Here is a 26,781-nt window from a genome sequence, read left to right as displayed (position 1 = left end):
TCCTTCTTTTTTTTTTCTTTTTTTGAGACAAAGTCTCACTCTGTTGCCAGACTGGAGTGCAGTAGCATGATCTCAGCTCACTGCAACCTCTGCCTCCTGGATTCAAGCGATTCTCCTGCCTCAGCCTCCCAAGCAGCTGGGACTACAGGTGCATACCACTGCACCTGGCTAATTTTGTATTTTTATTAGAGACAGGGTTTCACCATGTTGGCCAGGATGGTCTCGATCCACCCGCCTTCACCTCCCAAAGTGCTGGAATTACAGGCATGAACCACTGCACCTGGCTGGTCCTTCTCTTTTGAAGGTCTGGCACACAGAGTCAGCTGGGCTTTAAACTGGTGCACCTCCAGACCCTGAGGAAAATGCTGATATCAGTCACTGTCTCAAACACCATCAGAAAAAAATCTTGAGAGATAATTGGTTGAAAAAATGAATATTAGAAGAAGTTTTGAATCCCACATGCAATTTCTCAGGCAAGTAAACAGTTCATTCTTGTGTGGTGACATTAATAGTGTCAACGTCAAATGAAAGGCAGTTGGAAACCATAGAACAATTAGGTACCTTAATCCATCAAAACAAAGAAGAAGAAAGTATAAATAGTCAAATTCCTAGCTTATTGGTTCCTAAGATTTCTAATAGCCAGTGGGAGTGGAGAGGAAAGATTCCTCGGAGTGGATCCAGATCTACAATGATATTCCTAAGAGCATGAAAAGTCAGCCTGCATCCTTGTTCTCACCATGTCAGCGGATGTCACCACTGCCCCAAATACCACAGGAATAGCTTGATTTATTCTTTCCCCAGGGTCACCCCCCCAAAACAGATTAATGTTCAAATTAGGGACAACTTAAACATTCAGGTGTGGCGTTAGCATTTGGTCACATATTTGCTTGGGCTGTTTCTACCACAGGTCATCAATCCGATGGTATTAGAACCCAGCTTTGGTTCCCGTTCAGTCTGGGCTCCATTTAAACATAGTTTCTCATTCATTCATGCCCAGCCCTGATTCTTTCATGAGTCAGTTTTTCTGTGGCTTGTGTAGGTATGATGCAACCTTAGGCCTATCAGATAATTGACTGATGGACAATAGTGATGACTTGTCACTCTCAGCTGTGACCCACGTTCATAAAGTGGCTTATCGGATATTTTCTTATCAAATCTTTACAAAAACCTGAAGAGGCTGGTATTATTACTAGCTCTATTTTGTAGATGGGATGCCGGCCTGTATGCAAACAGACCAAGTTTCAAATCCTGGCTCACTCTTTGTCTTACTATGTGACCTTGGGAAAGTGACTTAACCTCTCTGTGCCTCTGTTCTGTTACCTCAGAGTCATGATGTCTACATCGTCCTTGTGATCCACATAGCCCTTTTCTGGTGTATCGCTTTGCCATCCCAGGCTCTGGGATAGAGCAGGTTAGTGAGATTCTTGTGGTTTCTAATTGAACAATGCATGTCAGGGAAGTTTCTAGATACATCCCAGGGGCGCCTCTCTAGCCAGGCGTTTCTAGGTATAAGGTCAGCAGGTAACTGCCTAATTTAAGACTGAAGTTTTTAAAAGGTCACTGTCAAGTTCCAAATCACCATTTCCTCAAAAGCCTGAGCCAGCGTCTTGCCAGGATGCTGCCTCTGCCACAGCGCAGGGTGTGGGACAGCTGAAGGAGAGTGTGAATTCGAATTCCTGCTCTGCACGCAGTGGCGGTGAGGCTTCAGGGAAGTTACTTAACTTCTCTGATGTTCATTTTCTTGGTCTGTAAATCGGATGAAAAATATCCTTCTTGCCAGGCTGTTGTGAAGACAAAATGAGTTATGTTATGTGTGGTGCCTGATATGGCTTCTCACTAAATGGTATCTTCTTAATGGGTTGCTTTCCAAAAATTTGAGAAAAAGCATCTGTGAACTAAGAGTAAATATTGAAAAGTAGTACCAGAGCTTTAAAAAGTACAAATTTGGCTCGGTGCACTGGCTTGTGCCTGCAATTCCAGCACTTTGGGAGGCTGAGGCAGGTGGATCACCTGAGGTCAGGAGTTTGAGACCAGCCTGGACAACATAGTGAAACCCCTTTTCTACCAAAATTATGAAAACTAGGCAGGCATGGTGGTGGCTCCTGTAATCCCAGCTACTCAGGAAGAAAGAGAATTGCTTAAACCCAGGAGGCAGAGGTTGCAGTGTACCGGGATCACGCCACTACAGTCTAGCCTAGGTGACAGAGTGAGACTTGGTCTCAAAAATAAAAGTAAAAAGTACAAATTTCTTTTCTTTGTTTTTTGAGACAGAGTCTTGCTCAGTCACCCAGTCTGGGGTGTAGTGATCAGGGCTCACTGCGGCTTCGACCTCCCCAGCCTCAGGTGAGTCTCCTGCCTCAGCCTCCTAAGTAGCTGGGACTACAGAAAAGCACAGATTTCAAAATCATATATCCTACATTTATTGAGCACCTATCATGTAATGGGCATAGTGGGGAGACAGGCAAAGTGATCATGATCATGAGAGCTGTGAGAACAGCCATGCGGGGTCAGGAGGAGCTTCCTGGAAGAGGAGCTGCCTAAGCTGAGACAGGAAGGATGATGCTGGGCCTATCTGAAACACCCATTACCATTGGTGAGCGCCTGCTGTGGAACACGAGCAGAAATTCAGTAGCTGAGGAAAAAGGTAGGAAAGACATTCCAGGAAGTTGGGAAAGAAGAAACAGATGCTTGAAAGATCAGGGTGAGTTTAGGCAAGTATAGATGGGGCTGGGGGCCGAAGACTGGGCAGAGATTAGAAGTGGAGGCCTGAAGGCAATATAGGAGGCCCAGAAATCCAGGTAGACGTAAGAGAGATTGAGACATGAATACAGAAATAGTGAAGAAGGGGCTGGGTTCGGTGGCTCACGCCTGTAATCCAGCACTTTGGGAGGCTGAGGTGGGCAGATCACCAGGTTGAGATTGAGACCATTCTGGCCAACATAGTGAAACCCCGTTTCTACTAAAAATACAAAAATTAGCTGGGGGTGGTGGCGCATGCCTGTAGTACTAGCTAACTGGGAGGCTGAGGCAGGAGAATCGCTTGAACCTGGAGTGGAGGTTGCAGTGAGCCGAGATTGCACCACTGCACTCCAGCCTGGTGACAGAGCGAGACTCCTAAAAAAAAGAAAGAAAGAGGCCGGGCGCGGTGGCTCAAGCCTGTAATCCCAGCACTTTGGGAGGCAGAGGCGGGTGGATCACGAGGTCAAGATATCGAGACCATCCTGGTCAACATGGTGAAACCCCGTCTCTACTAAAGATACAAAAATTAGCTGGGCATGGTGGCGCGTGCCTGTAATCCCAGCTACTCAGGAGGCTGAGGCAGGAGAATTGCCTGAACCCAGGAGGCAGAGGTTGCGGTGAGCCGAGATTGCGCCATTGCACTCCAGCCTGGGTAACAAGAGTGAAACTCCGTCTCAAAAAAAAAAAAAAAACAAAAAAAAAAGAAAGAAAGAAAGAAAGAGAAAGAAGGAAGGAAGGAAAGAAAAAGAAAGAAAGGAAGAAAGAGAGAGAAAGAGAAAAAGAAAGAAAGAAAGAAAAAGAAGGAAGGAAGAAAGGAAAGAAAGAAAGAAAGGGAGAAAGAAAGGAAGAAAGAAAGAAAGAAAGAAAGAAAGAACGAAAAGAAAGAAAGAAAGAAATAGTGAAGAAGGGATAGAGTCCACAAATGTCTAGAGGCTAAGTACTTGGAGACTGATTTGTTTTACAGGACGAGGGACAGGGAGGGACCTAGCATGGCTCCCAGGTTTCTGGCGTGAGTAGCAGAGCAAGTGGAATGCTGGGATGGAACGTAGGAGGAGGGGGGCTTCTAAAATGAGAGTGAAGTCCAGGCGCGGTGGCTCACGCCTGTAATCCCAGCACTTTGGGAGCCTGAAGCAGGTGGATCGCTTGAGGTCAGGAGTTCAAGACCAGCCTGGGCAACATGGGGAAACCCTGTTTCTACTAAAAATACAAAAATTAGCTGGGTGTGATGGCACATACCTGTAGTCCCAGCTACTGGGGAGGCTGAAGCAGGAGAATCTCTTGAATCTGGGAGGCAGAGGTTGCAGTGAGCTGAGGTCATGCCACTGCACTTCAGCCTGGTCAACAGAGTGAGACTGTCTCAAAAAAATAAAAATAAAAATAAAATAGAATGAGGGGGAGAGTAGGAGAGGGAAAGGGGAAAGAGGGAAGGGGGCAAGCTCTCTGAGTATGAGGAGCCCAGGGGTGGAGAAAGTTCTGGCTATAGCAAGAGGGCTGGGAGACATCCACAGACAGGTGGTGGCAGAAGGCATGGAGGGCTTGAGCTCTGAGAAACACCAGCACTCTCAGGAAACATCCCAGGGGCTGGAGGAAGCCAGGAAAGCATAGGTGTCACGGATGCCACTTTTTGAGGCACTAGGTTAGCAGGTCGAATGCTCCAGAGAGTCAGCTAAGAAAGGAAAAGCATCCTCTAGATTTGGCAATTAGCCACCAATGACACTTTGCCAAAAGCAATTCCAATAGAGTATTGGAGGAAGACATCAAGAAGCATAGAGGCTTATTTTTGTTTTACTCCTGTTTGTCTGTATTGGAGATGGGATCTCACTCTGTTGCTCAGGCTGGAGTGCAGTGGTGTGACAGAGGCTTAAAGATGCTGATCTCTGGCTGGACTTTGTAAAGAAATTGACGAACCTCTGCTGTCTGCTGGTACATACACTGCTGCAAGGTCTGAGAAAAACTGATAGGGCAGAGAAGAAATGGTGAAACATCTCCCTGTTTACACCATGCAAGCCTACCGTCAACATGATAAGATGCCAAGTTGGTTTCTTTCAACTTGGCTTACAGCTTTAAAAAATGTGTGTCTTGAAGGCATAAACCTTAAAGCTATGAATGGAGACTCTGAAAAGTATCTAATCTAGCCCAGAAACGGGAGCAGCGGAATACTAGACCTAGCTGTACTCCGAACACTGCAGTCTCATTAATACCTAAAAAGCCTGAGCCAGCTTTTTTTTTTTTCTGTGTTTACCTTTATACAATTACATAATGAAGTCATTATGGAGCCCAAGGTAGCTTGGTTTGGGCCTTGTGTGAATTGTGGCTGTCAGCCCCTGGCATAGATTCCTTAAAATTCTTAAAGAAGATGAGTTACTTATAAAACACTTCCTGTTGCCTGCCGTCTATCATAACTGGCATTTAAAAGGGCAATCTCAATTAGGTTCACAAACCTCTTTAGTGGGGGGAGTTAGCATTTCTCAAATTGGTTGGGATGGTTAAAATTAAGGAAAGAATAGCTTTATGTTGCCACGGAGGTTAATGTGTCAGTAACAAGCCATATCGAAAGGTGCCTGTCGCTCAAGCTGGTATAGACCCTCGTTCCCTAATCATCTCTGGATATCATGGAAAATCCTCAGTATTTTGAAGTCCTTGAGGTCTGTTTGTGAATAAATGCCACCTGTGCGTGCCATGTGGTGGACAGTGAGTCTATGACAGTTGCAAATCCTTTGTCCGACAATGCCACCAACACTTCTCACTTCTGAAGAGCTCAGAAGCCTCTGGGAAACCCCTCAAGGTATAGATACTGGGTGGTGGATGCTAGAGAAAGAATGTGTGGATGGACAGGATGGTGAGACTGAGAGCCGCTCAGGAGTCCTGTCATCAGTCCAACTTCCCCATTTTACAGATGAGAAAACCGAGTGTCACAAACTGAACACTTGTGTGTTGCCAAAATTCATAGGTGAAAACCCTACTGCCTAACTCAATGGTATCAGGAGGTACGGCCTTTGGGAGGTGATTAGGATTAGATGACAGCATGAGGCTGGAGCTCTCCAGAATGGGACTAGTGTCCTTTGAAGAGACCTGAGAGCTTGTTTCTTCTCTCATGAGGACACAGTGAGAAGGCGCCGTCTATGAACCAGGAAGCAGGCCCTTGCCAGTCACCAAATCTGCCAGCCCCTGCATCTTGGACTTTCCAGCCTCCTGAACAAAATATCTGTTGCATATTTATCTGTTGAGAAATAAATATCTGTTGTTTAAGCCACCCAGTATATTGTATTTTCTTATAGCAGCCCGAGCTGACGAAGACATAGACGTTCAGAGAGGAATGAAGGTAAATAAGCTACTTGCCGAAGGTGTAGCTTGAGTTTCAGACAAAGTTGGACTCCTGGCCCCAAACTCAGGGTCCTTTTCACTATAGCTTGAGCTAACTTCCCAGCCCCTTGTAATTTCTTCTCTGCGAACCACACCCTATCATACACAAGCGAACTCTACAGCCATGTCCGTATTATATGGCCTCCCAGGCTGCTGCTCATTGACCCAGCTGGGCTGTTCTGAGTCTGCCTCCTAGGAATTAGGATTTTGAAATGGAAACATTCAGAGACTGGGAGTGACTAGAGGGTCACAAACTCCTTTGGCTGAGGTCCCTAGAGGTGCCCCAGGTCCTCTCATGCAGTGTTGAACAACGAACTTTTTCTAGAAGATGCCCCAATATAATCCCTTTCTTGGTTAAACTTCTAGAAATTTGTTTCTGTTACTTGCTTTCTTAAGAGCTTTAACTAACATATGTTGAGGGAAAGCCAGTGAGTGGCCCTGCTGGCCCTGGAGAATGTGGGGACATTGCTTCTGAATGTGATGTAGAGCTGTAAGTAGCCAGCAGGGTGACTTCAGCTTATATTCAAAGTCTGCACTCCACTGTGCAAGTCACCTCTCAGGGACTGTCCCTTCCCTGCTTTGAGATCCCACAGAAGCACCCTATTTGTATCACCTCACCCCTCTCCTCCTCACTCCTCCCACCTCCCAGGTGTCTGGGTCACCAGGGAGCAGCTAATGGAATCTGGGCTGATGAGCCCATCTGTTGAGGAATCTGGACTCTGGACAAGAATAATTTAGTTCTACCTGACTGCTCTCTTGAATCAGGAGATACAGACATCGTGCTGTGGATGGGACACAGAAAGCCAGTTTGCAGCAAGAGGAAAAATGGAAGCCTTTGCACCAAAGCAGAGAGGACCCCACCCCTTGCACCAAAGCAAAGGAGAGGACCCCTCCCTCCCCTCCCCTCCCCTCCCCTCCCCCTCTCTTCCTTGGCGGCTTTGGGTTCCATGAGCCACTCAAGCATCCCTAGGCTGCATTCTCCTTTCTGCTCATTGACTCCTAATGGCTTATCTGTGTTCCGTGAGGCACTCAAGCATCCCTGGGCTGCCTTCTTTCTGCTCGCTGACTCCCAGTGGTTTATCTGTGGCTGCAATCCAAGAGGGTGTGATAAGTCACAGGCCATGGCTGCTTGACTGGAGTGGAGGGTGGTGGGACTGCCCCTGACTGGGACCTTGAGGGAGAAACAGATATTGCTTAGTGGAAAGGAGGAAACAGTCCAGGCAGCAGCCCAGCATACACCAAGGTGAGCAGTCTCAAAGAGCTGAATCTGTTTCCAAAACAGTGAGGAATTGGGTGTGGGTCCCTATAGGGAATGTTGCAATCTCAAGTCAAAGCCAAGGAGGACCTATTCTAGCCTTGAAAGATTAGGTTTACTCTTGATTTGAGATTGTAACATACTTCATAGAGACCCACACCCAATTATGACAGTTATAACAATCACTAACGTGTTGAGGGCTTGAATGAGTTATAATAAAATCTGTTATTTCCATTTTACAGGTGGGTAAACTGAGGCTTAGAGGGGTCACATAGATAAGATTCAGAAATAAGCAGGCTAACCCTAACGCACACATTCCTGAAACTACTGCATCTACCATTCAGTAGCAAGGAGACATGCTATACGGAGAAACTGAGGCACGGGGTTAATAACACTCGTAATGACTCAGTGTCAGATTTAGAGACTGAGCTTATGTTTTCCAAATTAGGCCTGAGATTTTAATAGTTTAATCTTATCAAGTCTGTTTCCTGTGAATTAAACTCTACTCTTTGCCTCAAAGTTTGGAAGAGAAACTGGCAACCTTAGGTCCCAGACAAATGCCCAAAAAGATCTTTTTCACTGAGGAAGCACAATCAACAACTCAGCTTCCCAGAGGCAGAAGAGAAGAGTTAGGGAAATTATGAAATCAGTACAGTGAGCTGGCTTGGTTTGCAGCTTTGGGGATACATCCTGCCCCTGAAGGCCTGAGGCCCCTCTACAGCTCCTGGACTGGATGCTCCTGGCAGATTAGCTGCACACAGTGTCTGAGGGGAAGGTGACAGCCTGCCTTGACGGCTGCCTGGCCCAGCAGGCCTGCTTACCCCCAGGGTCTCCCTTGTCCATCTCCATTACAGAGGCTACATGAGCCGTATTCATTCCCTGCCTCCCTTGCAGGTGGGGTGGTAGCTATGTGACTTAGCTCTGGCCAAGGGGGCAGAAGCGGAAGCTGGTTGGGGATATCTAGGAAAGACTTTCACGCCAGTGCTGTCCCTGACTCCCCGTCTTCTTGACTGGATGATGGCTGAGGTGTTTTGAGCTGCAGCAGCCTCTGGAGGCCATGGGAAAAGGCCGAGAAAAGCATGGAGATACCATTGCTCACCCTTGGAAGCCCCACAGCAAAACCAGCTGCCAATGAACTCTAGATCTTTGGTGAGTGAGAAAAATAAGGCCTTATTTGTTGAAGCCACTGTTGGGTTGGCTGACCCTTAGGCCGGAATGCATCCTGACTGCATATCAGAGCCTGACCATCTATGATTTAGTTCTCTCTCTACTCTTTCTGTCTTTTTCTCTGATTGTTTAATCCTGGATCCCTTTGTTGAAATCATACTGGAGAATTGCAATTAAGTAAAAATTGGAGGGGGAGCTCCTTTGGCCAAACAGAGCAGGATGTCCAGGAATAAATCTCCACCTACACACCCCCATGGTCTCATCCAACCTCCTTATGATGCAGATGGGAAAACAGACCTGGCGAGCAGCAGAGAAGTGCCTCCGGTGATCTGGGGCAGAGCTGGCCACAGAAGGCAGGCTCCAGCGGCTACCAGGAGCTCTCCCACCTCCTCACAAGAGGGCTTTACACTTCCTAATGTAGACAGGATGTCAAACGAGAACGCGGGGGTGCAGAAACAGGAACTGACTCGCCAGAGGTCCCAAAGCTAATGAATTGCTGATACTTACTTGGGCAGGGGTGACCTGAGGGGTTTCCAGGAGGTAGCCAGAGATTGGTCCTCCAGCCCATTCACTGAAATGCTCCAGAGTGCGGGGGAGGGGGGGGGGTGGTTATCGCCGGAGGCCCGCGCTGAAGACAATTGGAAGCTAGGGGCGTGTCAGGGGGCGGGTCCGGGTTCTCACCTCCCCATCAACTCAGTGCCCAACCTCCTCAAAAGAAATTGGTTGTTCTTGGGTTCCTCGATAACCGCAAACGGAAATCCAGGCTTCCTAGAGTCCCGCCCCGAGGCTCTAAGACAGAGGGGAGGGGGTGGCTGTTGAAAGGTCTGTCCTGGCTGCGGGAAGGAAGAGGCTGGGCGGGCGGAGCTGGCTCTCCACTACCAGGATCGCTTGCCCAGGTGGTGGTCTTGGCTTGGGTGGGGCCATGGCGGCGCGCAGTAGCTGGGACCAGGCCGTGTCGAGAGTGTGGTGAGCCCCAGAAGCCCGGGGGGGCCGGAGGATCTTAAGGGTTAAGCCCAGACCCGCCACCTGTGCGCCCTGAGCTCCTGAATGGTCAGTGAATGCTGAATGACGCGGGCCGGGGGGAGACCTCCCAGAATCTCTGCCCTGTGAAATATAAATGGTATCAGTGTGTATGTATTGCCCTTCCACTTGCTTTTTTCACTTAGTATGTCTTGAAGGGTGTTTACATCAAGGCAGGAAGAGCCACGCTAGTCTTTAAATTGCTGCATGACACCGAATTACCAGTGCTTACATCACCTCTTCGCAAGCTGACATCTTCTGCTGTTAGTAGGAGTCCTCTAGTAAACATCTTTGTCATTCCTTTCTGAGTCCGTATTTATCTAAGTGGTTGGGTACTGGCCTGCCGTGAACTTGCTTTGTGCCTTGGGGCAAGAATTTAACCTTTCTGAATGTCAGTTTCTCTGTGTAAACGAAGAAAAGAAATTAATTACATGCACTACAACACACACGCCTGGCCCGTGTTGGCTTTTATCTTGTTCGATAAATGAAGGAAAGGACTCAAAGGAAGTTAACTTACCCCAAGTCATACAGCCGGTCTGTGGCAGAACCAGTACCAAAGTCTCCAGATTTAGAACCCAAGACTCACCCTTCCACCCAAACAACGAAATGCCCCTATTTATTCTTCGGTCACAGACAAGCTATGGATTACACAGATGAGTGACAAGGTTACACTGTGATCTAGAAAGATTCTGACGGGGACAGATTGGAAGCAAGGGCTTGGATAGTCTCTGGAAGTGGCTTTGTCTGATAAAGCCTGCAGGCCGTGGGGTCAGCTTTACTAGCAACTGATTGAGGAATGGTAGATGAGTCACTCCTCTTCCCTGGGCCTTCTTTTCCTCATCTGCAAAGAGATGATACCCAGGCAGTGGGGAGAGGGACTGGTGAGGTGATTTGTGAGGTTACTTCCTGCTGAAAGAAACCTTGTATTACCAGCTGGTGGTCCCAAAATACCCAATAGAGTTGGCTAAACTAATTGCACAGTTGTATCAGTCATATGTGTTGTATTCCTCTTCTTCTTTTTTTAACTCCTCTTACTATCATTCCCCAAAATATTGTATTCTTGAAGGCTGTTTTTAAAAAACATATTTGGGCCGGGTGTGGCGACTCACACCTGTAATCCCAACACTTTGGGAAGCTGAGGTCGGCAGGGTCAGGAGTTCGAGAGGTCAGAAGTTTGAGGAGTTCGAGACCAGTTTGACCAACACGGCAAAACCTCGTCTCTACTAAAAATACAAAACATTAGCTGGGTATGGTGGTGGGCGCCTGTAATGCCAGTTATTGGAGAGACTGAGGCAGGGACAATCGCTTGAACCCGGGAGGTGGAGGTTGCAGTGAACTGAGATCGCACCATTGCACTCCAGCCTGGGCAGCAGAATGAGACTCTGACCGCCCCCCCCCCAAAAAAAAGGACATATTTGTCTTAATGCTAAGTAATATGGGTTAAAACAAAATACATATTACTTTGAAACACTGTAAATAAATGGTAGAATCATCTTCAAATGTGATCTTATTTTCATTCATTCAACAAATAGGGCCTCCTCTATGCCTAGCACAATTCTAGGCTCTGGAGATTCACAATGAGCAAAGCAAAAGTCCATGTTCTCAAAGAACTATCATTCCACTTGAACACTTAAGACTGTGTATGTATGTGTGTATCTTGCTCGTGGTTTGTTTTTTTATTTGAGATGGGGTCTCACTCTGTTGCTCAGGCTGGAGTACAGTGGTGCAATCACAGCTCACTGCAGCCTCGACTTCCCCAGGCTCAGGTGATCCTCCCACCTGAGTTTTTGTATTTTCTGTAGAGATGGGGTCTTGCCATGTTGTCCACACTAGTCTCAAACTCATGGGCTCAAGGGATTGGACTGGGTTTGACACTCACTTTCCAGCACTTCCTAAATGTGTGACCAGGGCAGGTTAGTCCTGCCAACTCTCAGGATCCCTCTAAAAGAGGGATAACAGTAGTCTCTACCTTCTAGAGCTGTGTGAGGATTAAACAAAACTAAGTGAATTTATATCCAGCATATACACACTCAACCAGTGATCACTTTAGTATCTGTCTGAGGTAAGCTGGGTGGAGGGAGGGAGAGGGAATGAGTTCTTCTCATTTCGTTGTTTGGGTGGAAGGGTGAGTCTTGGGTTCTAAATCTGGAGACTTTGGTACTGGTTCTGCCACAGACTGGCTGGTAAGATTCGGGATAAGTTAACTTCCTTTGAGTCTGTTCCTTCATTTATTAAACAAGATAAAAGCCAACAGGGGTCAGGTGTGTGTGTCGCAGTGCAGGTAATTAATTTTTTTCTTCATTTATACACAGAGAAACTGACACTCAGGGAGGTTAAATTCTTGCCCCAAGGCACAAGGCAAGTTTTGTGTTGTGCCTGATAGCCCACAAGGTTTGGGGCCATCAAACTTAGCTATTCACATCAAACTTAGCTATCACAGACCCAGTCCCAGCATATTTGTGTCTCAGGGAAATTCATGATATGGGGCGGCTCAGCTCCTCCCATTTTACTAATAGCAAAAACTTAGGCCTAGGCAGGGTGAGGAATGTACTCAAGGTCACCCGAGATAGTGGCTTCAATAGACCATGAACCCTTCCAGCCCAGGACCCTTCCAGACCAGAGAGTCAAAGGCCCATCCCTGCCCTGGCATTGTCAATTGGCCTGTGGGTAAATGGTTTGCACTGAATTTGGGCACAGCTCCACTTTCCTTATATGCTTGTGTTTTAGTCCATTTGAGCCTTGTAACAAAACACCATAGACTGGTTGGCTTATAAACAACAGGCATCTATTTCTCCCAGTTCTAGAGGCTGAAAATTTGACATCAGAGTGCCAGCATGGTTGGTTTGTGGTGAGGGCCCTCTTCCAGGTTGCAGACTGCCAATTTCTTGTATCCCCACATGGCTGAAAGAAGGTGAGAGAGCTGTGAGGGAGAAAGGGAGTCTCTTTTATAAGGATGCTAATCCCATTCATGAGGGCCCTACCCTCTTTACCTGTTTGCCTCCCAAAGGCCCCGGTTTCAAATACCATCAGGCTGTGGATTAGCCTTTTTTTTTTTTGAGACACAGTCTTGCTCTGTCACCCAGGCTGGAGTGCAGTGGCGTCAACTCTGCTCACTACAACCTCCACTTCCTGGGTTCAAGTAGTTCTCCCGCCTCAGCCTCCTGTGTAGCTGGGACTAGTCACCTGCCACCATGCCTGGCTAATTTTTGTATTTGTAGTAGAGACAGGGTTTCACCATATTGGCCAGGCTGGCCTCGAACTTCTGACCTTGTGATCCACCCACCTTGGCCTCCCAAAGTGCTGGGATTACAGACGTGAGCCAACACGCCCTGCCAAATTTGAATATATAAATTTTGGTGAGAGACACACATTCAGTCCATTGTAACTTGGACATTCAGGGTGCTTAGCCTCTGTGTTGCCAGGACTTCATCAGCTCCAGCCAGCAGTTGAGAGGAGGATCCAGGAAGTCAGGATGTGTCTTCTGCTCTTAAATACAAAACAAGCACACACTAGAGTCCTTCTGGATGTTTCTCCAATGAGCCAGGTACTCTTTTCAGACCCTCAGCCCAGTGAGGCTGTGGGAGCTGGCTCCCTTACCCTCTTGCTCTGCATTGGAGAAGGACAGGCATGCATAAAAAGCTTGTGCTCAGAGAGGAACAGAGAGGACACAAGTCTGTTGGCTGTCTCCATCTACCCAGTGGGTCTCTGGATGTGCTAATTTAGAAAATGGATGATTTAAAACAAAATAAGTAGCTTTGAAAGCTTCTTGTCCTCTCCTTTTTCCCACTAGGACCATCCTGACCTCGAACCTGTTTCAATTCCTCAGGGGAACTGGAATGTCTTTGCAGTAGTTCTAGAGGTGGTCAGGATATCTCTGAGAATCCCTGAGACTCCCTTTTCAAGGGGTCCATGAGGTCAAAACCATTTTAGCAATAATACCAAGACATCATGTGCCCTTTTCATGCTTATTCTCTCTGGAGTTTTCCAGAGGCTACATGGCATGTGATATTGCAACAGACAGAATGCAGAAGCAGGGATGAGAATCCAGTCATCTATTCTTAAGCCAGACATGACAGAGATTTGCAAAACTGTAGGATGTATTCACTCTTATAGAAAACACTTTCATAAAAATGTTATTTATGTTAACATATATTCATGAAAGAGTCATCCACACTTAGATTCCACGTTTAGGGGTGAAAGGAGCTGGCCCACACTACAGAAGAAGCCATCATACCTGTTAGTCAGCCTGCCAGATGGTGTGGATTCCAGCTCCATCTCCCACCCCAAGCAAGTCACCTTCTCTGTGGTCCGCACAGCACTGAACTGTCCCAAGGGCCCTTCCAGATTCAGCACATTTTGACACCGTAAGGTATCTTCCCCCATCAAACTTGGGTGCTCCCTGCAGGTGAAGACCCTCTTCCCCTCACCAGCCCCATCTTTTCTGAACATTAGTGACACGGGAACGATGGTCTGTTTGGCAGCATTGTAGGGAGATTCCAACAAGATCGTGAATGTGACGGTGCTTTGAAAATTGAAAAGGACTAGATAGATAAGAATTGTAACAAAGGGCTAAACAGCCAAGCATTATTAATATGGGCACAGCATACAAGAGGCAAGACAAACAAAATTTGAAATGTCTCTTGTTAAAAGTGTTCTGGGATTTTATTAATTTATATCCACTGGGAAAAAAACAACTCTATGCCACCATGTGCATGAAGACCTGAAAGGACCAGAAGTAATGCATGTCTGCGGCGTGGGCTCGGGGATTTATGATCACTCGTTATTTAAAACACACTAGACTTTCCCTAATAGTAAAAGTAACACATGATAATTGTAGAAAAATGAGAAATCTGGAAAAATCATAAAAAGGACACTAAGAACCCCCCCATAATTCCATCCCCTGGAGATAACCATTCATATTTTTGGTATATCTCTTCTATACTTTAGCAAAAATCCTTATATGCCTTTTTCATGATTTCTAGTTCTTTTTGTCCTGATTTTTTTCCTTTTTTTCTTCTTTCTTTCTTTCTCTCTCTCTTTCTCTCTCTTTCCTTCTCTCTCTCTTTCTCTCTCTCTTTCTCTCCTCTTTCTCTCTCTCTTTCTCTCTCTCTCTCCTCTTTCTCTCTTTCTCTCTCTCTCTCTCTTTCTTAGACAGAGTCTTGCTCTGTTGCCCAGGCTGGAGCGCAGTGTTGCAATCTCAGCTCACTGCAACCTCTGCCTCCAGGGCTCAAGCAATTCTCCTTTCCCCAGTCTCCCAAGTGGCTGGGACTATAGGGGTGTGCCACCACACTCAGCTAATTTTTATATTTTTAGTAGAGACGGGGTTTCGCCATGTTGGCCAGGATGGTCTCAATCTCTTGACCTCATGATTTGCCTGCCTCGGCTTCCCAAAGTGCTGAGATTACAGGCATGAGCCACCGTACCCGTCCTTGTCCTGCTCTTTAAAACATTACATTAGGAACATTTCCCCATGACATTACAAATTCTTCATAAATATGAGCATAAAGACCACTTTCAGTTCAGTCCCACACCTGAGGATGGAGTGGTCATAACAGGCTGAGCATGATGTTGCCTGGATGGAAAAATAAAGGAGACACAGGAAAAACAGAGGCAGGAGACTCAAGTCCACGATGCCAGTAAATCAGGGGCTGAGTTCCTTCTGTGGGAGGGAGTTCCAGTTCTGAGCAGACTCCTCCTCAACGTGGGGCTTTTCCCGTGTCATCCAAAGTCAGGCTGGAGATTTCTATGCATCTGAGATCAGGCCCAGACAATGTCAATGTCAGGAGGTTCTGACATGAAGGCCAGCCTGGATACAAAGGATTTCTAAACTGATGTCAGTGAGTAGAAAACATGATTCCATTTGCTCAATGGTTACACACACATTTTCAGGTGCACAGATTAGCAGGAGTCAGGGTCCTCTTGTAAAAACCTACTCTGGGGCTGGGTATGGTGGCTTACGTCTATAATTCCAGCACTTTGGGAGGCTGAAGCAGGTAGATCATTTGAGGCCAGGAGTTGGAGACCAGCCTGGCCAATGTGGCAAGACCCCATCTCTACTAAAAATACAGAGATTATCTGGGCATGGTGGTGCATGCCTGTAATCCCAGCTACTTGGAGGCTGAGGCAGGAGAATTGCTTGAACCTGAGAGGTGAAAGGTGCAGTGAGCCGAGATCACACCACTGCACTCCAGCCTGACAGTGCCAGGCTCCATCTGAGGATTAAGCTCAGACTTTTTTAAAAATCCTGCCCAAATTCCTATCTCAGGGGTCTGGGAATCATGCCCTAGAAGCCATAAAGTCTCATCAGATGAGTTTTATTTAACCCTGTATATAGTGATTCCTTTCCAGTCTGGCTCTGGGATAGCAAGGAGGACACTCAAACTGTTTTACCCCCAAATATATTTCCTTTTCATACCTTGAAATTGCCCTGCAAAGTCTCTTGTGGGAAACATCCATGTTCTGTAGATAATCTCCTTTCCCCTTTCCTTTCCTTCCTTCCTTTCCAGATCTAGGGGATAATCAACTAAGCCAGGGACTGTTTTAAGACTCAGTAAGAAACATTTTACAACCTGCTCTCTCTGAAGTCTGCTCTCTGAAAGTTTCCTTTGCACAATAAAACTTGGTCTCCACAATCCTTCATCTTAACCTGAACATTTCTTTTCTGTTGATCCCAGGTCTTCAGATAAACTCAACCAATTGTCAACCAGAAAATGTTTAAATTTATCTATAGCCTGGAAGCCCCTGCTTTGAGTTGTCCCACCTTTCTGAACTAAGCCAATATATTCCTTAAATGTATTTGATTGATGTCTCATGCCTTCCCAAAATACATGAAACCAAGCTGTACCCCGACCAGCTTGGGCATATGTTCTCAGGACCTCCTGAGGGCTGTGTCACAGGCCATGGTTACTCATATTTGGCTGAGAATAAATCTCTCAAAGTATTTGGCTAGAATAAATCTCTAACAATATTTTACAGAGTTTGACTCTTTTTGTCAACACGTCTCAAAAAAAAAAAGGAAGCTGCTCTGAGTGACTTTGGGTTTTTAGCTCTGTGGATGGGGTAAGGGTGTCAAAAAGCAAAACTGACAAAAAGAGAATTTACGCCTGGATAGTTGGTAAACATAGCGCTTTAAAGCCACCTGGAGCCTTCAGATCATCAGCAGTTTCAGTCTTTGCAGGGCTGATCATGTCGGGTGGAACTGACAAAAAAGGGGGAGAGAGAGGAGCAAAAGGGCAGGCAATGCCCAAATGTAGTTCTAAGAGAAATGATTTTCACGTTCAAAGTGCTCCTAGCTTTTTTCATCTGGAGAGTGCTTATTACATCATAGGGTAAGCGATGACAAAATAGCTAAGCTCTGAATCGATCAGCTTTCTGTACTTCCTGTAAATTTCCCGCAGGGTCCTGTCCTCTTCATTCGTCTCATATCTGTTTGTATAAATTCTCACCTGTGTCAACAAAGAAATACATGCGCATATGAGTGTTCACACACATACACACACACACGCACACAAACACACCCCTTGTGGCTACAGTTTTCAGGGCTTGACAACAATTTAAATAACCTACACATACAGTTGTTGAATCAGGAAAATATGTTGACAAAATCAGGAAAAGACCAAACCCGACTACTAGGGAAGAGAGCTCCAAAGTCCCTTCTGTGAAATTGCTGATTTCCAACGAACAGATGATCGTTCCCCACTGCCTCACTCTGCCCTTCATTCCAGAGCAGAAGCACCATTCCTGGATGTTCCCACTCTACCCCGTGGACCCAGCCTTGGGGCCTCTTACCTTGAGTGTGCGCAGGGCACACTTCCCTTCTTTCTGACTCTTCAGGATCTGCTCCACAAACCTAACATCAAGGAAAGCCCAGATTTTGAAGTAAAACAACTTCCTGCAGGATAAGATGAGGACGTGCAGCTCCTCGTCGAGTGACTCATGGTTGTTGTTGAATTCAAAAGTTAATTTCTGGAAGAGCACCAAAAGGGAAGATGTGTGTAGACAGAGATGCTGGGACTGGCTGCGTCATTTCCATGACCTGGCTCTGGGCATGATAGCCATGATGGTTTGGGGGCTTTTAATTTTAATTTTAATTTTTTCTGGGATATATATGATGATATATATCATATATAACCAGAATATATAAGGTGCTCAAAGTCTGTTTTTATGCCAGTCTCATGCCGTTTTAGTGATTATAGCTCTGTTGTATAATTTGAAGTCAGGTAATGTGGTTCCTATGGTTTTGTATGGAGTATATATGATGTAGGCATACAATGTGTAATAATCACATTGGGATAAATAGAGTATCCATGACTTCAAGCATCTATCCTTTGTGTTACAAACAATCCAATTACACTCTTTTAGTTATTTTAAAATGTACAATTAAATGATGATTGACTATAGACACCCTGTCAGTGCTATCAAATACTAAATCTGGTTCATTCTTTCTAACATTTTTTGTACCCATTAACCATCCCCACTTCCCTCTCCACCCCTTACTACCCTTCCCAGCCTCTGGTAACCATCTTTCTACTCTCTATCTCCATGAGTTAAATTGTTTTAATTTTTAGCTCCCACAAATTAGTGAGAACATACAAAGTTTGTCTTTCTGTGCCTTGCATATTTCACTTAACATAATGACCTCAGTTGCATCTATGTTATTGCAAATGACAGAATCTTATTCTTTTTTATACCTGAATAGTACTCTACTGTATGGATGTACCACCTTTTCTTTATCCATTGATGGACACTTAAGTTGCTTCCAAATATTGACTATATGAACAGTGCTGCAATAAACATGAGAGTACAGACATCTCTTTGATATACCAACTTTCTTTCTTTGGGGTATATACCTAACAGTGGGATTGCTGGATCATATGTAAGCACTATTTTTTGTTTTTTGAGGAACCTCCAAACTGTTCCCTTCAAAGGTTGTACTACTTTAAATTTCCACCAACTGAGTATGAGGCTTTCCTGTTCTCTACATTCTTTCCAGCATTTGCTATTGCCTGTCTTTGGAATAAAAACCATTTTAACTGGGGTGAGATAATATCTCATTGTAATTTTGATTTGCATTTCTCTGATGATCAGTGATATTGAGAACCTTTTAATATATCTAATTTGCCATTTATATGTCTTCTTTTGAGAAATATCTGTTCAGATCTTTTGCCCATTTTTAAATTAGATTGTTACATTTTTTCCAATAGAATTGTTTGAGCTCTGTATATTCTAGTTACTTATTAATCCCTTGTCAGATTGGTAGTTTGCAAATATTTTCCCCCATTCTTCCTGTGTGTTGTCTCTTCACTTTGTTGATTGTTTCCTTTGCTGTGCAGAAGCTTTTTAACTTGATGTGATACCATTTGTCCATGTTTGCTTAGGTTGCCTGTGCTTGTGGGGTGTTACTCAAGAGATATTTGCCCAGTCCAGTGTTCTGGAGAATTTCCCCAATGTTTTCTTCTAGTAGTTTTATAGTTCGAGGTCTTAGATTGAAGTCTTTAGTTCATTTTGATTTTCATATATGGAAAGAGATAGCTGTCTAGTTTGATTCTCCAGCATGGATATCCAGTTTTCCTAATGCCATTTACTAAAGAGACTCTCTTTTTCCCAATGTATGTTTTTGGCACCTTTGTCAGACATGATTTCACTATAGATGAATGGATTTGTCTCTGGGTTCTCTATTCTGTTCTGTTGGTCTTTATGGGATTAATAAATAACCAGAATATATAAGGAGCTCAAAGTCTGTTTTTATGCCAGTTTCATGCTGTTTTAGTGAGTGTAGCTTTGTAGTATAATTTGAAGTTAGGTAATGTGGTTTCTACAGTTTTGTTCTTTTTGGTCAGGATAGCTTTGCTATTCTGCATCTTTTGTGGTTCCATATATATATATATATATGTATTTAAGATTCTTTGTTCTATTTCTTTCATTGGTATTTTGATAGGATTGTATTGAATCTGTAGATGGCTTTGGGTAGTATAAACATTTTGACAATATTGGTTCTTCCAACTCATGAACATAGAATATCTTTCCATTTATTGTGTCCTCTTCAATTTCTTGCAACAATGTTTTATAGTTTTCATTGTAGAGATCTTTCATTTCTTTGGTTAAGTCCTAGATATTTAATTTTATTTGTAGCTATTGTAAACAGGATTACTTTCTTGATTTCTTTTTCAGATTGTTCACTGTTGGCATACAGATATGCTATTGATTTTTGTATGTTGATTTTGTATCCTGCAACTTTACTGAATTTGTGTATCTGATAGTTTTTTTTTTTTTTTTTGGTAGAGTCTTTAGGTTTTTGCAAATATAAGATCACATCATCTTCAAACAAGAATTATTTGACTTCATTTTCTATTTGGATGTCCTTTACTTCTCTCATCTGATTGCTCTAGCTAGGACTTCCAGTTCTATGTTGAATGGCAGTGGTGGCAGTTGCCATCCTTGTTGTGTACCAGATCTTAAAGAAAAGGCTTTCAGTTTTTCCTCATTGAGTATGATACTAGCTGTGGCCTATCATATATGGCTTTCATTGTATTGAGGTATGTTTCTTCTATTCTCAGTGTTTTGAGAGTTTTAATTATGAAGGGATATTGAATTTTATCAAATGCTTTTTTCAGCATCAATTAAAATGATCATTTTTTTGCCCTGCATTTTGTTATGAGGTATCACATTGATTTATTTGCATATTTTGAACCATCCTTGTATCCCTGAGATAAATTCCACTTGTTCAGAATGAATGATCTTTGTAATGTGTTGTTGAATTTGGTTTGCTAGTAATTTGCTGAGGAATTTTCCATCAATGTTCACCAGGAATATTGGCCTGTAGTTTTCTTGTTTTTGGTGTGTCTTTATCTGGCTTTGGCATCAGGGTAATAACAGCCTTGTAGAATGAGATTCGAAGTATTCCCTCTGCCTCTATTTTTTATGGAATAGTTTCAGTAGGATGGGTATTAGTTCTTCTTTAAATGTTTGATGAAATTTAGCAGCACTACCATCAGGTCAAGGGCTTTTCTTTGCTTGGGGACTTTTTATCTTGTTACTTCTATCTTGTTACTTATCAATGGTCTGTTCAGGTTTTGGATTTCTTCATGATTCAATCTTGGTAGGTTGTATGTGTCTAGGAATTTATCCATATCTTCTAGGTTTTCCAATTCGTTGGGATATAGTTGTTCATTATAGCCTCTAATGATCCTTTGGATTTCTCAGATACTGGTTCTAATGTCTCCTTTTTTCATCTTTGATTTATTTGGGTCTCTCTCATTTTTTCTCATGTTGGCTAATGGTTTGTCAATTTTATCTTTTCAGAAAAAAACCTTTTCACCTGAAGATATTTTGCATTATTTGTTCACTGTCATTCATTCCTGCTCTAATCTTTATTATTTTTTCTCTTCTACTAATTTTGGGATTGGTTTGCTCTTGCTTTTTTTTTTTTTTGATTCCTTAAAGCGTATCATTAGAACATTTATTTGAAGTTTTTCTTCTTTTCTGATGTAGATGCTTATAGCTATAAACTTCCCTCTTAGTATTGGTCACTGTATTCCACAGGTTTTGGCATGTTGTATCTCCATTATCATTTGTTTCAAAAAATATTTCAATTTCTTTCTTAATCTCTTCATGACCCACTGATCATTCAGGAGCATATTGTTTAACTTCCATATGTTCATATAATTTCCAAAATTTCTCTTGTTATTAATTTCCAGTTTTATTCTGTTGTGGTCAGAGAAGATGCTTGCTATAATTTCAGCTTTTTGAATGCTTTAAGACTTTCTTTGTGACCTAATATATGACCTATCCTTGTGAAGGAACCATGTGCTACGAAGAAGAATGTGTGTTCTTCAACCATTGGATGAAATTTTTTGTAGATATACTTTAGGTCCTTTTGGTCTATAATGCAGATTAAGTCTGCTGTTTCTTTGTTGATTTTCTGTCTGGAAGAGAGCTACCCAGCACTGAAAGTGGGGTGTTGAAGTCTCCAGCTATTATTATTAGGGTCTATTGCTCTCTTTAGCTCTAATAATATTTGCTTTCTATGTCTGGGTGCCCCAGTGTTGACTGCATATATATTTACAATTGTTATATTCTCTTGCACAATTGACCTTTTTAGCATTATGTAATGACTTTCTTTGTCTCTTTTTTATAGATTTTGTCCTGAAAGCGATTCTAAGTATAGCTACTCCTGCTTTCTTTGGATTCCACTGGCATTAAATATCATTTTCCATCTCTTTGTTTTCAGTCTATGTGTGTCTTTATGGGTAAAATGTGTTACTTGTAGGCAACAGATAATTGAGTCTTTTTTTAAAAAAAGTTTGTTGAGCCACCTATGTCTTCTAATTGGAGGGTTTAGTGCGTTTGTATTCAATCTTGTCACTGGCAAGTAAGGACTTACTCTGGCCGTTTCGTTATTTGTTTTCTGGTTGTTTTGTGGTCTTCTCTCCCTTCTTTTCTTCCTTCCTGTGTTCCTTTTAGGGAAGGTGGTTTCCTCTGGAGGTATGTTTAACGTCTTGGTTTTTATTTTATCTGTTGTATTTTTAGATTTGAGGTTACCATGAGGCTTGCAATTAATATCTTATAACTCATTATTTTAAACTGATGGCAACTTAACACTAATTGTATAAACAAAAATAAAATTAATAAAACCATTTTAGTTTAACTTTGTCTCCCTAATGTTTAACTTTTTGCTGTCTTTATTTGTATCTTATTGTACTGTCATGTCTTGAAAAGTTGTTGTTGTGATTATTTTTGATAGGTTTATATTTTTGTCTTTCTACTTAAGATATGAATAGTTTACTCACTGTAATTCCAATGTTACAATATTCTGTTTTTCTGCATACTTACTATTACTAGTAATAGTAATAGTAATGATTTCTTATTGCTCATTAACGCCCTTTTTCTTTCAGATTGAAGGACTCCCTTTAGCATTTCTTGTAGGACAGGTCTGGTGTTAATGGAATTTGGGCCTTTTTAGATAAGGGACATTGGACATGTAAATTTTAGAGGAAGAGATTTGAGAATGATGGTGATCTCATCCAAGTTTGCAAACCTGAAATTTGGAGCAGTATACTTGGAGTATGCAAGGTGCTCATCCCAGCCCTGCAGGACTGGCTGGGTGACTATGGGCTGGTCACTGAACCTCGAGTTCTTTTGTAGCACCTAAGGATCATCATGATGTCCACCCTACCTCACCTTAGGGTTATGTGAGTACCTAGTGAGGTACTGGCACCTTGCAGTCCATCCATGTTTGTAGAGATACATAAACCTGTTAATATCAATGGTCACTGTTAGGGTCACAGCAAGGCAAGCCCATAGACCCCCTCCTTGTTCTCCCCTGCTAAGCCGAGCTCATAACAAAAACAGCCTCAAGCCTTGTAAACAGGGCACGTGGGTTCCAGGATGTGGTCACACCTGGCTCTCGAACCCAGGACGTTAACCCAATTAAGCAGAATGTTAGCCCCTGAGAACCAAGATGAAGTTTTTATTAGAATAGCACCAGGCTACCTGCAAACCCCCTACATAACTCCCATAGTTGGTAAGCCAGGCTGCTGCCTTCACGGCCTGTGGTGAGGCAGCCAGCCTGGCAGGTTGAAATAAACTTGCAAAACCTGAGCCTGGGTCTGCCTCTCCATCCTTTCGGTCAACCTTACAGTCACGACCACTGTGAGGTCCTTGGAAAGACAAAATGATACTGATCTTACAGGTGAGAAAACTGCTAGATCGGGGAGCAGCCCAGAAACTCAGCTCTTCAGTTGCCTAAATCAAATTGGGTTTTTGTTTGTCCTGGTCCTCCCTATTCTATCTTCCCAATTACCAGGCGCAGGCACTGCTATGACCAGGCAGATCCCCTGCTGAGATCTGGCCATAGGAGCCATGGGGTCTCCTACATGCTGCTGTGACCTGGTAGAAAGGTAGGAAGAGGGAGCACAACCGCTATTCACCAGCAAGGCACCTCCTGGCTCAGGCTTCATAGCTCTGAGTGGGGATTTAGGAGCTTTCCTTGGCTGACAGCTAACCAGAAAATTCCTTGTGTCTGTGCCACATGTAGGAAGTGAGCAGCAGCTTTTGTTGCCTACCGTCATCTTGGGAGGAGGGCAGGTGGCTTGGTTGGTGATATTTCCTAGAACTTCAACTTGAGATTGAGTGACTTTTGGGATCCCAACCAAGAGTGGGCAGCAGTGGGCTTTCCTCTGGGGAAGCCAGTCACCCAAGGAGCAGTCACTCCTCACAAGTCCTACCTACCTGCAGAGTATGCCGGAAGGTGGGCAGGAGATCCGTCAGAGTGGGTCTCATGGAACAGTCTGGGTCACTGAAATAACAGCTTCTCAGACTGAGGCTCCTGACCGGGATCTCCTGCAAGAGGATCCGGGCCAAGCACTCGTACTTCATGATCCGTTCAAAGAAGAAGTTCACCTTCAGATTGGTGGCCTCCCTGCCTAACTTGGCCCAGGACATACCCCAGATGACCTGTCCATGGGGGTCATGAATGTGGCATTTGATGTTTATGGTCCAGAGGGTACTGGCATTGTTCTCACACAAGTTCTCAAGCAGCTCGTCGGAGATACAGTTGTAGTTGAGGGTCAGGGACACAAGATTGTGGAACGTGGACATGGTCTTTTTGAATTGGGCGCTGCTGTAGACAGCAAGGTGATGGCTGAAGTAGTCCTCGATGTTGAGCTCCGAGATCACATTCTTATTCCTCATGTAGCTGAGGGAGTTGAGAACGTGGCAGCCTTGCTCCACCGTCAGCCTGGCCCCTTTTAGGTTGAGATAATCCAGGTGTTTGCCTATCTTCTTCAAGAAGAAGCTCAAGCTCCTGACAAACGATCTCCTGATACTGTTCCTCCATACCAGGCGGTCCAGCTCCAGGTGTTGGATGGAAAGAGATTTCAGACGGTTGTTGCTTTTGCCCAGACGAGACAGAAGGCCCTGCATAGTGACCTGGAACATCTTGGTCAAGACAGCATTGTAAGGATTCAGGAATTTGACTTCCAGGTGCTCCAGATAACGACCAAACTTCTTAACATACCAAAGAGCTGACTCAAACTCAGATGCATGTACCCTCGAAGGTCTCCCGCTGAAGGTGATGGTCCTATACCGCCAGAGGTCAGCAGAATACATTATCTGGTTCCATTTTCTGCAGACAAGAGCAGCCCTGGACCTGTCCCTGTCTCCTAGCCACCAGAAAACACGGCACAGGCACAGATCAGGCAGACTGGCCCAGCAGCTCTCGTCTTCGGGCTGGATCAGTTCACTCTCTTCGTCCATCCAGGAACTGGGATGAACAGTGCAGCTGTATGTTAGGCAGGGCTTCCAAAAACAAGGAAAGAAAAGTAATCACTTGCTTTCTGTGGAGAGTAAAAATCAAGTGCCATTACTTGTCAAACAGAAATTAAACCCAAATGAACCAGCTTTCCCTGTGGTCCCAACTGTATTAGGCACCGTGCCAGGTGTGGGTGGTTCAAGGATAAAGTCATGAGACAGCCCACACCTGCAAGGATTTCACAGTCTATCCAGGGACACAGACCAGTTCAGTTATAACCCAGTGAGAGAGTGGGAAGGTTCAGGCAGACTCATAGTGCAGGGTAGCACACACGGAGGGTGACTTATTCTGTTTGGCTAAGGAGGAAGAAGAGAGGGCTGCTCAGAGGAGGTGACGTCTGAGCTGGGTTTTGAAAGGTGAGTAGGATTTGCAAGGCAGACCAGGTGGGCCTAGTGGTAGCAGTGGAGGAACTGATGCATTCTGGGTAGAGGGAACAATACATGCAAAGCCACAGAACTGTGAATGCGTGTGATGTGCTCACATTGAGGGAACTAAAAATTGGTCATCTGGCACTTGTTAAGTGGGCTGAAAATGGAGAAGCTGGGTCACATGGGAGCAGTGGGAGGTGCTGGATCAAGGGGCCCTGAGCGATGTGGTAAAGATTATGTTCTAGAAGCCAGAGATTCCACTTCCCCTCTCCCCATCAGTAAATAGGGGTCATAATGGTGCCTTTCTCCTAGTGTTGGGAGGATTAAGTGAGCTGATACATGGAAAGCACCAGAATCAGTGCCTGCCACATAGTAAACGCTATACAAGACCTGGCTGCCATTAATAAGTAAGTTGGTGCTGAGGGGCTTCTGCAGCATCTGGTCTAGGAAGATGGGAATACAAACACATCCATTCCACAAATACAGAGACGGAGGTGTTGAAGGTAAATAAAGGCTCCCAGGGAGAACATGTAGTAAGTGAGGAGGTGGAATTCGAATCCAGGGTTGGTCCATCCTATCACACAGCTGCCAAGCGGAGTGGGAAATCTAAAGACATCCTACCCACCGCGGGAGGGGAGTTGGCTCGGCAACTCCTGCAGCCAGATGCTTCCCAGAGGCGGTGATGAGAGCAGCCCGCTTCTCCAGCGCGGGCCTCAGGGCCTCCCACCGCCACCCCAGCCTGCTCCCGTTGGCGGAGCCCTGCTTGGGCTGTGCCGTGTTTGGGCAGCAGGGACCGCGAGCGCGCCTGCCTGCTCAGCACGCGCAGCTGCTGCTCCGATGCCAACTCCGTGGGCGCCTGGGGCTTGCGTCTTGCTCTGGCCCAGGTTAAATGCCAGGCACCGGCCGCCTTTGTGACGCGCAGCCACCTGCAAGGCTCTGCTCCTGCCCCAGCTCGCAGAGCCCCAAACCTGTAGTTTCCAGGTCAGTTGATCCCATGTGCAGAGGGCGAGACCGGCGGTGCTGGGAGGCTCGGGCGGCGCTCTGGGTGAGGACGGCATGGCCCTGCCCTTCCTTCTGCACACAGGGAAGAGGTTGGGTCCGAACTTGGGGCTCAAGCCCGTTCAGTTTCCTGCGTTTCCCATCCTGACCCAACCCCGGGTTTCTTTCGAAGCTGCCGCTGCGTGCTCAGCCCTTGGGTTCACTTTCCTCTTTTTAGACAAGGCTCCCCCACAAAAAGTCTTAAGGACCTGACTTACCTGGGCAAAGCAAAGCCTGAGAACTGCTTCCACCGTTTGGGTCAAGGAAGACAGGAATACAAACACATCCACTTCACAACTCCCGAAACGGAAGTATTGGAAAGCAGTTTGGCAAGATCTCAAATCACTTAAGACAGAACTACCATTCTGGTAGTGGCTGAACTAATTTACATTCCCACCAGCGGTGTGTAAGTGTTCCCCTTTCTTTGCAACCTCACCAGCATGTTATTTTTTGACTTTTTAATAATAGCTATTCTGTCTGATGTGAGATAGTATCTCATGGTGGTTTTGATTTGCATTTCT

General features: G+C 44.8%; 1 protein-coding gene and 1 long non-coding RNA gene across 6 annotated transcripts; one reads left to right on the top strand and one right to left on the bottom strand.

The window, feature by feature from the left end:
- The first annotated feature begins 1,323 nt into the window (after positions 1–1,323).
- Positions 1,324–5,992, top strand: LOC144582565 (uncharacterized). Its single transcript, XR_013535540.1, has 2 exons — positions 1,324–1,411; positions 5,839–5,992. It is a non-coding gene; the product is annotated as an uncharacterized LOC144582565 (long non-coding RNA).
- Positions 5,993–16,820: 10,828 nt separating this feature from the next.
- On the bottom strand, positions 16,821–26,080 carry FBXO39 (F-box protein 39). 5 transcript variants are annotated; one of them, XM_035299740.3, is made up of 4 exons: positions 25,844–26,080; positions 23,774–24,879; positions 17,333–17,509; positions 16,821–16,989 (listed from the first exon to the last, which is right to left on the bottom strand). In XM_035299740.3, exons 2-4 carry the CDS (start codon positions 24,797–24,799, stop codon positions 16,861–16,863), a joined length of 1,332 nt encoding a protein of 443 aa, XP_035155631.1. In that variant the 5' UTR covers positions 24,800–24,879; positions 25,844–26,080; the 3' UTR covers positions 16,821–16,860. The 5 variants fall into 5 exon arrangements, with proteins under 5 accessions (XP_035155631.1, XP_035155629.1, XP_035155630.1 ...); XM_035299738.3 differs by having other exon boundaries at positions 23,774–24,841; XM_035299739.3 differs by having other exon boundaries at positions 25,848–26,080.
- Positions 26,081–26,781: the final 701 nt, after the last annotated feature.

Source organism: Callithrix jacchus, chromosome 5, assembly GCF_049354715.1.
Source record: "Callithrix jacchus isolate 240 chromosome 5, calJac240_pri, whole genome shotgun sequence".
NCBI lineage: Eukaryota > Metazoa > Chordata > Mammalia > Primates > Cebidae > Callithrix > Callithrix jacchus.
The sequence above is the reverse complement of the archived record's forward strand: the minus strand, read 5'-3'. Positions and strand labels throughout refer to the sequence as shown.

Excerpts from the sequence above, each read along its gene's own strand:
- FBXO39 (XM_035299740.3), bottom strand. The coding sequence starts at position 24,799 with ATGGACGAAGAGAGTGAACTGATCCAGCCCGAAGACGAGAGCTGCTGG. Across the intron at positions 17,510-23,773 it reads CCTTCCGGCATACTCTGCAG|AAATTAACTTTTGAATTCAA; the intron begins GTAGGTAGGACT and ends GTGCTCTTCCAG. Across the intron at positions 16,990-17,332 it reads GTGCCCTGCGCACACTCAAG|GTGAGAATTTATACAAACAG; the intron begins GTAAGAGGCCCC and ends TTGTTGACACAG.